The following is a 14,340-nucleotide window of genomic DNA, read 5'->3' on the forward strand; positions in this document are numbered from 1 at the left end:
TATGTAACAATAACCACTATATTAATAATGTTTCTTATGGTAACACGGTGTGGTTGAATGAACAACACCAGTAGTTCAAGATAGCAGCAAAGTATTCAAAATGTCAAGACAACGAGCTGTTGAAATCTGTACACAAATAAAAATGAATGTAGAAAAAAGGGGTATAAATAAAACAATAACACAGCTTAAAGGGAGTCTTGCATACATTTAAATAAACAACTGTTGGACCATGCCTTTCTAGAGGGCTTACTGTTTATTAGTCGAACTATAAGTAATGCATGGACTGGCTGCAGCAGATAAAGTACTTAATTCTTTTAGAAAAAACAAGTGAACAAAGTTATGTTTATACAGTATATGCTACATAATATGTATTGATTACAAGTATGAAAATGGAAATAGTTGCTACATTTTCAATACAGTTGTACATATCTATTTACAGTACATTAGGGTTTAATTTCTCCTATGCGTATATACCATGTTTTGTGCAGATTGTTCCAGCATTCTGTTCGAGGTGATCAATACTCACAGTCTTATCAGTTGCACCATATTGTACAGTCTGTGTTGATGGGTGTCAGTGCTTGTTTTTCTGTGTGGTGGAACAATCACTAATGTGCAACTGTGGATAAGCATGGGGGATGAAGTTTTTGTACCATTGATCTGTATCTATATTTGGCTGGACTGCACACAGTATGTGCCATCGGTCGCACACCCTTCCCTAACAATATACCCCCAAGCGATATATTCATCTTTTTATACAACTACGCGTTATCATAGTAAAGATCTGCTGTATGTAAAAGTCTGACATGATCATCTCTACACATATTCTTTTACAATGCTGTATGTCTATTGTGACATGCAGAGAATGACACAGTAAATATGACTTATTCAAGTCTTAGATATGTATGTTAGGCTAGTTGACACAAGTTTTTAATTATGTTGCTCCAGCGTCCGGAGCATATTGCTATAAAATTGCAGAAACGTTGAGAAAGTAAATAGATTTACATTACAAATATGCAAACAGATACAGTAGGTAGCTTTTACCCCTCAGTGATGATTATTTGCATCCACAATGACAATCTATTGATACCAAGACATCTCATAAGCATTCACGATTTCAAGAAACATTTCAATAACTTATCAATGAGTCTCGCCTTTTCTCATCCGCAGAGTAGTTTCTATGCAAGTTGGACAACTTTGTGTTGGAGAAAATATATGATCCCTTTATGTCTCAAGTAATCAGGAGGAAATTTGGCAACACCAATTTGAGAAAACATCCCACCCATTATTACGATGGCATCCTCATTTTGTGGCAATACTGGTGTTTTGTGGCAAAAAAAATCATTGGCAATTAGAACACATTGAGAAGGACATAGTACAGAGCAAGTAGAAATCACCCGGGTAAGAGATTAATTTAGTCTGATTGTAATACGTCCTTTCTTCACCTCTTTTAACAGCCTTTTTTTGTGTTTTATTTTTGTATTTTTTTTACTAAATGAGTTCAAAATCTCCAATAATCTTCATTAATGTTCTCTGCTGAGTTTCTCACACAGTAAGAGCAAAACTCTCTTGTTCCTCTGTGGTTATTGTCTGTTCCAGTTACTCAATCCATTTTGCTCTTCTCTCTTATCAATTGTTCAACCATCTTCAACTCATTTCATCTCTCTTCAGTGCTGTACTCGCAGGCCTGTCTTTCCACCTCAGATAGCTGTGTCCCACACGACGGCCTGCGGCCTCTGGCAGGGTGGCGTGCCAATCTTACGAGGTTCAGGTGTCCGTCTCCAACTAGGGAGGATGGGCATGCTGTCCTGCTTGCACAGGCTTTTGTCGGGGCGCCTGTGGGCCTTGATCTCTTTGCACAGGCAGCGTTTACGCTCGATGACTTCCAGCAGCTTACCGTCTCTCTGGCTCTGCGCTGCGGACTGGGTGGAGCCCCCGCTGACAGAAGGCTGTCCCTGCGCCAGCTGGGCGAGCTGCTGGAACTGCAACTGCAGGTGGTGCTGTTTCTGAAGCTGCTGGAGCTGCTGCTTTAACTGCAGCTGCTGCTGGTGGAGCTGAAGTTGCTGCTGCTGCCGAGACACACCGGTACTGCTGGGACTGCAGGGCACTTGAGGCTGGGCCAGACCATGCAGCTGAACACAATGGAAAAATATATGTGAATTTATGTAGTATTTTTTTATATTATAATATTTACATTTTGACATAACATGCATTATCACTGCAGTGCTGTCTGCATTGTAACCAATCATTGTAACCTAGCACGTGTAGAATAAAACTGCAGTTCCTCTGGACAGCCACGAGGATGCAGCGCTCCTTCATCTATTACAGGCTGAGGGAGGGTCAACCAGCCGCATGAAGACAGGCGCTGCAGCACACTCAAACTGCGTCAGCACTTGCTATGCAGCCAGAATCTGGGCAAAATGTGCTGCTAGAAGACTGCAGCTCATCACTCCAAAACATGGTACAGCATTTTCTCTCATCCACTATTCTCTCTCATTTTCTGAATATATATCAGCGTACGTCATATAGCTTTGCAGCTCTTATTCTTTTGAGGTGGGCCAGCGCTGTATTCTGCTCAGTGGGCATATCTAGCAGCTATAAATAGATCTGCAGAAGCACTGTCTCTAGCAGGAGAGGGAATAATGAGACTGATATTAATGTTACTCCCAAATCTACCATGAATGAAGTTAATAAGAGTCTAAAGTTATACGACTAAGTGCAATATATTAACCTGATTCAGGGCTTCTCGGGCTGGTAGGCTGCTCTGTCTCTGGACGTCTCCTCCACCCACCTGCCTCACTCCAGCAGCAGAGGAGGAGCGGCCCAGCCGCCCCACTTCTGCAAAGAAACAACATTTACACTATGTGCCTGCTAATGAAAACACAGGGATACAACTTTTCATTGAAACACACAGAGCTGCGAATGTCAAAGTACACTCATCTGAGTTGAGACAGAGCTTTTGTACATTGTGTGCTCATTATACCACACAATTGTTACAATTGTAAACTACACTTTATACCGATGAACAATGGAGAAGATTTACAGAGACATTTGTTCATCACACATGTCGACTGTCATCTGGATACCTCATATTATCTTGTAAACAGACTTCTATTTAATTTCTTGTAACATGAACATATAATTACATTTTGGTAGTGATCTTAATCGGTAATTTACACTATTCAACAAAATGTGGTTATCCAGACTTAAGCATAATATGATCCTGATTCAATTTTCTACCAACATATTTGCATTGTTAAATCACTAAAGTGATATAAGCGATGTAATTGAGTGAAACTGAAATGTGATCGCTGGGGTTTGCACTGTGTCTCTCTGACTGCATTATCCTGTAATATCACTTCACCGGCAACATAAATTGAACCCTGTCTGCCGCCCTTGTACTTCGTTCATTCAATGAAATACAATTGATTTATTAAGTGTTTTATATGATCAATTTTGTCACAATGTACATTGTAAACACCATAAAAATGTGGCCAGCGGTCATGAATGTATGTGTGCAGAGAAGTGGGCCTGTTTATGGAACACTTATTTTATTGGCTCTGCTTCAAGGTAAGTATTGCACTGATTCACACTTGTCACATTCACACAATCAATCACTTCATTCCGTGCTCTTTACTTATTTTTATTTTTAAATTTAACTTACATTTGTATTCTCTGTAGATCCAACTGTAAATATTCAATACACACATTTGTAAATATCCATGCTCCCTTGTTATTGCACACACATGTTTATCGTTTATGTTTATTTTGTTAAATGTTTTGCGAATTCCTTGTATGTGTAAACTTACTTGGCAATAAATGGTTCTGATTCTGATTCTCAAGGTAAGCAGCATGTCTTTGCTTCTAGGGAAAGGCCTTAAGTGCACATACAGAGAGAGGCTGACAAAGGGAGACAGAGCTTCAAGACTAACTTCACTGGAAGAGGATGCGATGGAGGCAGAGCTGTTAGCTTTTTGTGACAGTCAGAGGATAGGAGAGGATGGAGTCTCTGATTCTTCCAAGTTAAAGAGCTCCACCACAGCATAGCCAGCAGAAGAATCCCCATGTAAATCCGCAAGTTCCATTCTAAATCGGATATTGTGGTTAGAGGCTATGACTAAAAGATTAAGAACACTAAGTGTTTACTAACCTCCATTGCGACAGGCAGGGAAAGTCTGGCAGGGAAGAGGTAGACCAACTCTGGGCAGGGCTCTGAAACCCGGGCTGCTGTCCACACCAGCCAAGGACTCACTGTGACCGAGCGCCCTGCTGGTGGCACTACTGAAGTGGACTGGGATGCCCGAGTGGCCTCCTCGAGACCCCATGCCAAGGTCCTCCTTATCCATCCTTAGTAGGGCATCAGCACTGCCATTCCATGCACGCCCTTCGTCCTCTGAGACATAGGAAGGAACAGAATTCATATTTCAAAGGGTATTTAACTGAACATTCCTCGAAAAGCTTGATTTCTTTTCAACACAGGATCAACACTGTAATCAAAATGACTTCTGACTCACTCTCTGTCTCTCTGCTCCCATGGCTGAAGGACAATTTCCTCTGCATAGGCCAGTAAGATCCCTCATCTGCAGCTAAGCTGGCACTGCTGTCCCAGGGCATGAAGCCGACTTTAGAATGGAGGGACGAAGACCCTCCGTTGCTCTTGATTACGCCCTCACCTACACCAGTAAGACTCGAGGGCTGTTGCAGGGACGGCGTATGAGAGCTTCCTCGCAGGCTCTCGTAAGCCGGCGGCCTCCGGAAGCCACCGGAGGGGTAGGTCCACAGCAGGGGGCTGTCCGAGGAGGGAGGCTTGTACGCTGGCAGGCTGTGAGGAGTGTGAGAGCGAAGATGGGGTCGAGAATGAGGACGCTGGGATGAGGATAATGGCGTAGGGGTTGAGCTGGTGCTGCTTTTAGACTTGGAGGGGGCATGATCCAACTGTAAGGAGTACGGCCCTCCGTCCCTATCTCGATCTCTGTCCCTGTCTCTGTCTCTTTCTCTTTCTCTGTCCTTATCCCTATCTCTGTCCCTGTCTTTCTCCTTGTCTCTGTCCCTGTCCCTGTCTCTACCCCTATCTCGGTCCCTATCTCTATCTTTGTCTCTGTCTCGGTCCCTGTCCCTGTCTCTGTCCCTGTCCCTGTCTCTCTCTCTGTCCCTATCCCTATCCTTATCCCTCTCTCCTTTATCAGACTTCAAGAGGAAGCTAACAGACTTGCCCTCCCTGCCTGTACTTGAGGTTTGGGTCTGGACGGTGGCCTGGTTCTGAGAACTGCTCTTGAGTGGAGCGGGAGAGTCTCCTCTCTCTGGCTTGCGATAGTGGTGGTAGTGCGAGGGGCGATGGTGAGGGTGGTGGTGGTGATGGGAGAAAGGGGAGGTGGATTTGGAGGAGGGAGGCAGAGGTGTGGAGTGGCTCCTGGCTCTTAGTCCGGGAGCGGGGCCCAACTGGGCCTCCCTGCTGTGTTTGTCCTGCTGGGAAGCACTTCCTCCTGATGACTCCTTGGAGCCTGACGAGGGAACATTCGAACAAGTTGAGGAGGAAGTGCTGGCTTGAGTTGTCACGCTGGATGTTTGAGTTCCCATTTTAGCAGACGCAGACTTGTTTTGCACCCCAACCCCGCTGGAGGCTGCTGCAGGCTGTGGGAAGGCAAGCAGTGGCGGCCGGTGTTGTAGAAGATTGGGGAAAGGGGCTGGGATCTTCGTGTTGGACTCTGACTCGGATTTAGTCCCTTGCAGCAAGTAGGGAGTAGGAGCTCGTGGAGTGTGTGGACTGGTGGAGAGGATCTGGGGGACAGGGGTAGAGGATGCAGAGGAAGGCAGAGGAGACGAATGGGAGATCGACACATTAGCTTTGGATTTGGAGTAGGAAGGAGAGGAAGAGGAGGGGCGTGGCAAAGAGGAGCTGCTGGAGGAGGAAGGGGTGACATGGAAGTGTTTAGAGCTTTTCAGTTTCACATGTTTGTGAGGGAGGTGTCTGTGGGACTCTCTGTCCTCTTGCCGTGGGTATTTCATCTCCTCATAGATGGCCTCACTCTGGTCTGAGTCAGAGTCCGGCGTGGTGGCCACAGGTGTGACAGGGTGGGGGGTGGCTGTCTGACTTTCTCTCGTGAACACTTGGCCCACCATCTCTATATAGACCGGCTCATCCTCTCCGTCCCCAGTCTGAATCTGAGAGTCTGACGCCTGGAAAGGCAAGGATGTGGCAGAAGGAGGCACACGTGGAGGGAGAGGGTCAAAGGAAAGCTGGGTGCTGGGACTTCTCTTGGGCTTTGTGGGAGGCACCTTCTTTCCTCCGATCTCTCCAGAGTCAGACTTCTTCATGGCTTTAGGAGAAATAAAAAATGCATGTGAAGAAACAAGATCATTGTAGGATATGCACTTGAAAACACACACACACTTCTTACCATTTTTCTTCTCTGAGTGTTTGGCCTGTGAGTGACAGGACGCCAGAGATGTGTCAATAAGTCCTCTGCCGTCAGTGGATGAGGCGCTGAGGCGAGTGCTGGGGTGACGTTTGGGTTTGGTTGGGGGGCAGCGGCCACAGTGTTGGGATTGGGTGTCAGAGTAATCTCCGTTTTCCAGACCTGTATCCCCAGCACCTACAGCATGACAGGACTGCGAGCGCGGCGCCATGGCAGAGGCACAAGAGTGAGGGGACAGGTCCTGGGAGGCCGGCATGGTCATGAAACCCATCCGGAAGTGCCGGCGGAAAGAAGCCAAGTCTCTGACTTTGCCAACAGTGTCTGAGGGGTCGTTTTGATTGGAGCTGCAGTTTGGAAATGGGGTGGGGATAGTGTGGATTGAAGCAAGAAGAAATCATAGTTAAGTGCAAAAACATTCATGTACCAGCCTTTATACTGACCTCCCTCTTTTCTCACTCTCTCTTTGGTCTTCAAAGATTGCTTTTGCAATAAAGAAATGCCTGCAGGGCTTTCGCTGCAGAGGGAAAGCCCCGGAGGCTCCTCCATCTTTTGCATTCACATATCTTTCCATCTGAATTCCTCCACATCTGCTTCTTTCTCAAACACATTCAATTAGGAAATCAATTCCCCTGTCAAAAACAAAGTACTCGTATAGTGTACACTGCACTGCTGGAATTCCCTTTTTCTTTATATCCTCAGCCCACGTCTGCTCTTATGCAAAATAATTTAATCTGTTTCCATGGGAACAGTTGGGACTTTCATGTATTTGATAGTTTGCCTTTAATATCATCAATGATACGACCTGCCGTGCAACAAAAAATGACACTGACAAAGACAAAAATCTGACAAAATAATGCAGTGTTTCACCAAACTGATCAATCGGTGGAATTGAATTCTTTCCTCTGGCGATCCGTGGAATACTTGAATTGAATGTAAAATGTATTATGTACCTTTTCTCCATTTCCACCATGGGTTCCAGATGCTTGTTATTATCTTGTATTATTGTGCCTAGCTTTTTTTCAGTTCCCACAAAGAACTAAATAACTTATTAAAAGAATTGACCAAATAATGGGAAAATATGTTTAAACTGTAAACCAAATGTGCCAAGTTGCTGACAGTTTGAAGTCGAGCACAGTTCAGGCATCAGTGTCAGTGCTTCAAGTTGTTCAGGTAAAACTGTGAGCTTCGACGAGTTCGGCTGAGTTCGCCAAAGCCTTAAAAAATGGCTTCTGATAACCCCTTCTCTGCTTTAGAGATAGGTGCTGCAATGGTGTGGTGTCTCCAGGGGTGTTGTGCTGCCTCACCTCACAGCAACAAAAGATAAGTCCCTGGCATCTAGCTAACTTCACTCGAACAAGGTTGAATGACTTTTTCCAGTGCAACGCATCATTTTTATTAACAAGACCACTGTGAAGCTATATTGTACTTTTGCAAAAATGTCACAGGAGAGGAAAAAAAGCATTCACACATGGTGGAAATACCATCACAAGCAACATAAAGATATGAGAATTTATTGCAGCAATGCGGTAAGAAATCCCAGCAACATCAGGCTAATCATTATTCAAGGTTTGTGTTGATCAGATCTCAGCCACAGGGAGCACATCTGGATATCCACATCTGTGTGTACACGTTTGAGGCTTTGAGAAATTGTGTTTCTGAGTGTGTAATTAAACAGCTGAAATGCACGATTATTCTGTGTGTAAGTGATTCATTATAGTACGTAATGGCGACACATGACTACGGGTCATGCAGAGCTCTCTTTTAGATCAGTTGCCATCCCTGTGAGGCAGTGAAGCACAGGAGAAGACAATTGGAGCTTACAATTTGCAGTCAACATTGCAAGCAGCAGACGCAGAACTGAGGCTGCTCATCCCCGAGGACCCAGAGGTTCCTATTCGCTTTCCGTCAGATATCAGTGTGAGGCAGCGCACGTGTGTGCCTGAATATGTGTTTTTACTGTATGTGGTGCGGCATCTGCACAAGAATGTTTGCGCCCTTGAGATTTACTTGTGACTCCTCACAATCGGCACAGATACTAGAGGGCCAAAATTAGCCCAGGGCAGAGGTTGAGCAGCTCCTTCTGTTTTTTTTCTTCATAGAGCATAAGAAACACTCCGCTGTCCAAACAGTATCTGGACTCTTACTTCTCTATTTGCTTTTTTTCTTTGTTTGCCTAATCAACTGGCATTTGAAGCAGAAGTTTAGCATATAGATAGCATATATTTTTTTAGCAGGTATGCGCTTACATATAAGGAATTTGACTCATTTGACTTCATTGACTTGTTTGCTTGTATTGAACATATGCAGAAATATAAATAAAATCATGGAAAGCAAAGCTGAACAAGAGTAAATGTAAATATTTAGCTGTTATGCACAAGTAGGCGAAAGATGACAAATATATATTTAAAGTATATACAAATACATATAAACAACACAAACAAGGAAGAACTATATCCAAGGCTATAAGTCAGACTGTTTTTGTAAACTGTAAACAATAAGATATCAGTGCAATGGGGCAAAGTGCAAATATACTGGATTAAATTACTTATTTACCAGGTTGATTTATATAAATGACCTCTTCCCAAAATCAACCATTCCTTTAGTTCTGCATTTTCTACATTAAGAACAATGTTTTTGGCTCTGGTGCACTGTTTAACCGAAATGCCGTACTATACAATGGATTGAGCCTTGATAATTCAGGACAGCGTCGTAGTTCTTGTTAATTACTGGTATGACCTGATTGCTTTTTTAAATCATAAATAGAGCTTAATCTGTAACAATTAATATTTCAATGAGTTTTTCTCCACCTGTCTTGCTTTGTCCAATGTCCAAATTGGAAATTGTCCAGTCTGTATGAATCTGAGGTATCTCCAAATCATTCCTCACAAATGTTACAGGTCACTCAAGAGCAAAAATACCAATACCAATCAAACTGTATGAGGTCAGTCGCTACTCCTCTGTCGCCTTTTGAAAGACACCTTTTTTTTTGCGAGATATTCCCAAAAGCTTTTAAGACTGTGGTGATAAAGCTTCTGCTGAAGAAATCCAGTTTAGATCATTCTGCCCCTAGCAGCTACCGTCCTATTTCTAATTTACCTTTTGGGGGCAGAGTTTAAGAGTGGGTTATGTTTAAACAGCTGAATGAGATTATCTGTTAAAAAAAAAATATCATCTTTGAGAACATCCAATCTGGTTTGAGGGCAAATCAGAGCAGTTAAGTTGTGTCTCGCTAAAGTTTCTGATGGGTTAAGGTTGAGCAGCTGACACTGAGTGTGTATCTGTCCTCATTCTGTTGGACCTTCCTGACATACATTACACAATACATGACACTTTAATTGATTGCCTTAAGTTATGGGTTGTCTCTCGCATGGTTTTTAACTAATAGGATTTCTCAAGATTACATAAAAGGTTAAACTGCCTTTCTGTGTGACTCAAAGCCATAAAGCACAAGCTGTGTCTACTGATATTTCTAAGAGTATGATTGTAGTAGTTGCCAGCCTGTGACACACACACAGGCGCCCCAGTAGGTGCCCCTAAAGCAACCAAACTAAAATAAGCTTTCCATTTATCGTTATCATCACTGCTTTTCCACAATGAATAACCACACAAATAACAACTTCTTGAAGCTTCCACAAAAAGAAAATATGTGTCTTTGACTGCTTGAAACCCAAATCGTCTTAGACATTAAATGTAACTTTCAAGTGTTTTACTCATGTGATAAAAGACTGTTTTTCTCTGTTCATGAAGACGCGCTGACAGAATGAGGAATACGTTCACATTTGGTTGCCATGACAGCTGAAATAAATTGTATTCTTAACAAAACTGAATGAGCTGAAATCATTCAGAGCATGTTTTTTTTAAGGCCTGAACGTGTTTTGAACCATGTGCTTAAGATGTTAAGGATAACAAAGGCCTTTCTTCTCTGGATTTGATGTATCTCTAAAAGGGACATCACAGGAATCTGAATCTTCGACTGTTTATCTCAATATAGAGTTGTCAATTCAATCGTGATTCAGATTCAGGTCAATGAGTTGATAAAACTGAAGAGATGTATATCAAAATAGAGATTGTGATTGTAAAGATGCTATTGTAGTGTCTCTGTTTAAAATCTTACCTTGTATCTTGTTTCAAACAAACAACAATAAAAAAGTAAGCTTTATCTATTCAACATGGGGAAACCAGGTGAGCTTAGCATGAGTAACATTCAGACAGTGGTACCCAATCAGGCGTCAGTAAATTCATACGGAAGTCATGACTTTGGGCCCTAAGACACACTTTGTCTCTGTTGTCCTAACTCTCGGGAAGAAGCTGCTGTGTCTCAAATCTGTATTTTCCCCTTAATAAAAAATAATACTACAAAACCCTGAAACACTGTCACTGACTACAAATGCAAGACAGACCTCTCTTTCTCTCTCTCTCTACATATTACTTTAATTGATTCATTTATAGAAAATGTTTTGCCATAACAAGACCTCTGTGTGACACTAGTTATTAACCTTTAATTAAGTGTACAGGCAACTTCATTTTCAAATTCCATTGTTTACACAAAAAAATCTATCCATAATTTGATTAACATTTTAAATCCCTTTGTCATTTCTAAACATTTGATAATTTTTTTCATTTGTCTTTTATTCATCCCTCTTTGTCACATTGTCTAACTGAATATTAATTAGTGAATTGCTTTAAAGGGATTTGCAGGGCTGTTTTTACTCCATATATGTGCATACACACTGGTACACCCGTATACTAGTCCATCACACTTGTCTCATAATTTTGTGCAAGAATAAATAAAACCTCAGCTGCCAGCAAGGTTTTTGTCACGAGGGGGAAAGGTCTGTCGGTCTGTATTAGTGCCATAAGAAACTCTATTTTTAAAAATCATATTGAAACTCACCTATTTACAATTCACTTTCTCCACAGCCGTCTCTGTTTTATAAAATGTGATATCTCTCCTGAGGGCCTTGAGATCTCAAACTGTCTACCAGTGCCCTTCATACTTTTCCTGTGTTCCTCCTCCTCTCCCTCTGCCTCCCTCACTCCCATCAGCTCTGCAGTCGGTGCCCGTCCTGCCTCCAGTCCATTTAGTTTCCATCCTTTCCTCCCTGTGTGGTTTCATCCCCTGACCCTGCCCTGTTCGTAATCATCACTGGGCATGTCCTGCTTCTCACCTCTGCTGCTCTGGCAAAGCTCAGCTCTGCTTTCATCGCTCATCATGTTATGCTGTCCTACTTGCTGCCCTACACCTCCACTGGCCTGATGCTGCCATGGCGTTGATCTCTGCTTCCAACACAAAGGCCTCCAATTACCGCTGTGAGTCAGAAAGAGTTGGACGAGGCTTCTAAAAACACTGACATATTGTCCTTAATGTCCCCTCCCGCCCCCTTCTCTTCTGCAATTTTGGTGAATTGTAGGTCTCACTCTGTCTCAGAAACACATGATCAGATACACAAGATCACACACTAACAGGCTCTTTTTTTAAAAAAACAATACTGTCACGCCCAGACTGTGGTTCAGAGTGTGATGCTGTTGTTTGTCCACTTTTGTAGAGTTTTCTATTATTATTGAATTTGGTGTCTTTCAGCATGTTTGTGTAAAGTGCAGTTTAAATAAATTAGAAAAAATGTTTTAAAAAGATAAATTGTTATCATTATCTGTATTACTATTATTACTATTACAGGACCAGCATTTAGTCTGTGCTGTGATTACTTTTCACTTCTGCTGTGTAGCTGGTGGCGGTTGGGTTATTGGTCAGGGGTAGTTTAGTTCTGTGATTCCCAACCTGTGTGTCAGGCCACCTCCAGAGGGTCACATGATACATTTCAGAGGGTGGAATATGATTAATGAAGCAACATGAATGTAGGTTGATTTTTTTTCTTCTCTAACCTTCATAGCTTTTTGTGAGCAACTGTACTGAATGATGTGACCTATTTGTGCCTTGAACAGATGATCAAATGCAACTATCTGAGAGGTTCAGAGAGGGATTGTTTTTTGGTGGAACTGCTTACAACTTGTAAGCATCAGAAACATAGCGAAGGAGCCCAAACTAAGCACTTCTGTTGAGGGGCTCTACCCAAACATATTGGGAACCAGTGGTTCAGGCCTAAAAAGAGTTATATTTAAGCTGCCAGATAAATAGTTTGTAGTGAAGTACAAGTAAAAAGTGGCATGCATTGGAAATACATAAGTGCTGTACACGTACATCAAAAACTGTACTTATGTACAGTGCTTGAGTGACAGTTTTTACTTCCTTTCCACCACTGCTGCTGCTGACATATATGTTTTTAGCAAGCTACACACTGTTTCTTGAATCATCAACCAAACTTTCATCTTTGAATTCTTCTCGATTCAGAGGAAAACTGATTGACCCACATGCGTATGACACAATGCTTTGAAGGAAAACAAATGGTCTCTCTAAGGCTTCAAGGTTAGGATCTCTGATGAAAGTATGTGGAGGCAAAATAATCACATGTGAATGGAGACAAATTAGGCAACAACTCTATTTAATTTTCTTTTTCATCAGTTTTGGCCCCCTTTCGGCCTGTGATATTACACAATGTCATATTATAGATGACATTATAGTAGTTTATCTCATCTACAGAACATATTAAGTTCATTCTGCTATGCAAGACTTTTCAGACGAACCCCTGTGACTTCATGAACTGTGCTTGGAATTAAGATTTTGAAACTAAACTCATTCATGCTGGCGAAGAGCTTTATATCCCTTCTGAACTGAACCCTAATGTAATCCCATATATGCAAAGCTCTCGTGAGCTCATCCTCTCACCTCTTTTTACTTCCCTCTTGGTCCCTCTGCCTCCAGTCCAAACGGCTCTTACGATACAGCAGGTTCATGTCGCTGCGGGGTCGCTCTTCCTCGCAGCCTATCACAGCGCAGTGTAGCCGCTTGCTTCGCCTCTCTATGTCACGCAGGAAATGCTCGACTGCCACATCCTGGGCAGAGCCAGAGCTCATGGTATAGAATAAGACTCGGGAGAACAGGACGTATGTCACGGGCAGCCTCCTCCAATTCACCTAAACAAGAAGAAACAAGAGCAATGTTTGAGCTCATTAATCATTAAAACAACATGTTTCATGGCTTCCCAGCCTACTTGCAAGATGCCAAGATTGACGGTGATTACTTTGAGATATGGCGACGTACAACGAAACCCAAATAATCAAACCCAAATTACTGGCAGAACTTTAGGGGAGTCATAGCTTATCATGCGCACCGTGTCATAGCGAACAATCCTGCCCATTACTCTAACTGGCAGCCGTCAGAGCAGAGACACTGTGATGCATGATGATGGAGGTTGCAATTTTGTTTACCCCAACCTCTAGTGTATCACATGAAAACTATTTATACTTTCATTATCCAGTTATGAATATTTGAGTAAGCATGGTAACTCAGCTGCAGAGCGTCTCTGGCTGCAGGCCCCGGGATGGCCTAGCTAAGCCTGTCTGCTAGCCAGACAGTAATGAGGTTTGTCATATATGGCGCATACACAGCTTCCTACTCACGCTCACCCCAAGAGAAGCCAGGCCTGTTGTGGGGCAGATATCTGAGGGCCCAACGCTGGTTTCACGTTGGAGAATGTGAGTGTGCAACGCAATTGGCTAAGAAAAGCACAGCTGTCAGCTGATGCATGTTTCCAGTGTTTTTCCATCATAAAGAGCAACAGAGTTTGACTGTTTCCTTTAGTGGTGGACAGCATTATCACTGGTCCTTCTGTCAGTTTGCTTGAGTTTGAGTTGAACAGCCTTGTTGGTGCACACATCTGAGTCATCACTTCTTATGAGATGCATACATATTTTGTTTCCAAAATTGTTGGTTTGTAATTTGTATAGCTCATAGACAGGTCTTCTGTCTCACATAGCAGGAAACTGTTAAATATCATAAAGCAAATGATGTTCTCGACCTGATTCTTTT

At 42.7% G+C, this 14,340-nt stretch overlaps 1 protein-coding gene across 1 annotated transcript; it reads right to left on the reverse strand.

Annotated features, from left to right (window-relative positions):
* Positions 1-1,697: 1,697 nt before the first annotated feature.
* Positions 1,698-13,385, reverse strand: nyap1 (neuronal tyrosine phosphorylated phosphoinositide-3-kinase adaptor 1; the record flags this gene model as incomplete). Its single annotated transcript, XM_079237888.1, has 5 exons — positions 1,698-2,129; positions 2,729-2,835; positions 4,148-4,390; positions 4,512-6,757; positions 13,198-13,385. The coding sequence occupies 5 exons, from the start codon at positions 13,383-13,385 to the stop codon at positions 1,698-1,700; spliced, it is 3,216 nt and encodes a 1,071-aa protein (XP_079094014.1).
* Between the last annotated feature and the right edge of the window lie 955 nt (positions 13,386-14,340).

This window comes from Taurulus bubalis (assembly GCF_910589615.1).
Source record: "Taurulus bubalis genome assembly, chromosome: 2".
Lineage (NCBI taxonomy): Eukaryota > Metazoa > Chordata > Actinopteri > Perciformes > Cottidae > Taurulus > Taurulus bubalis.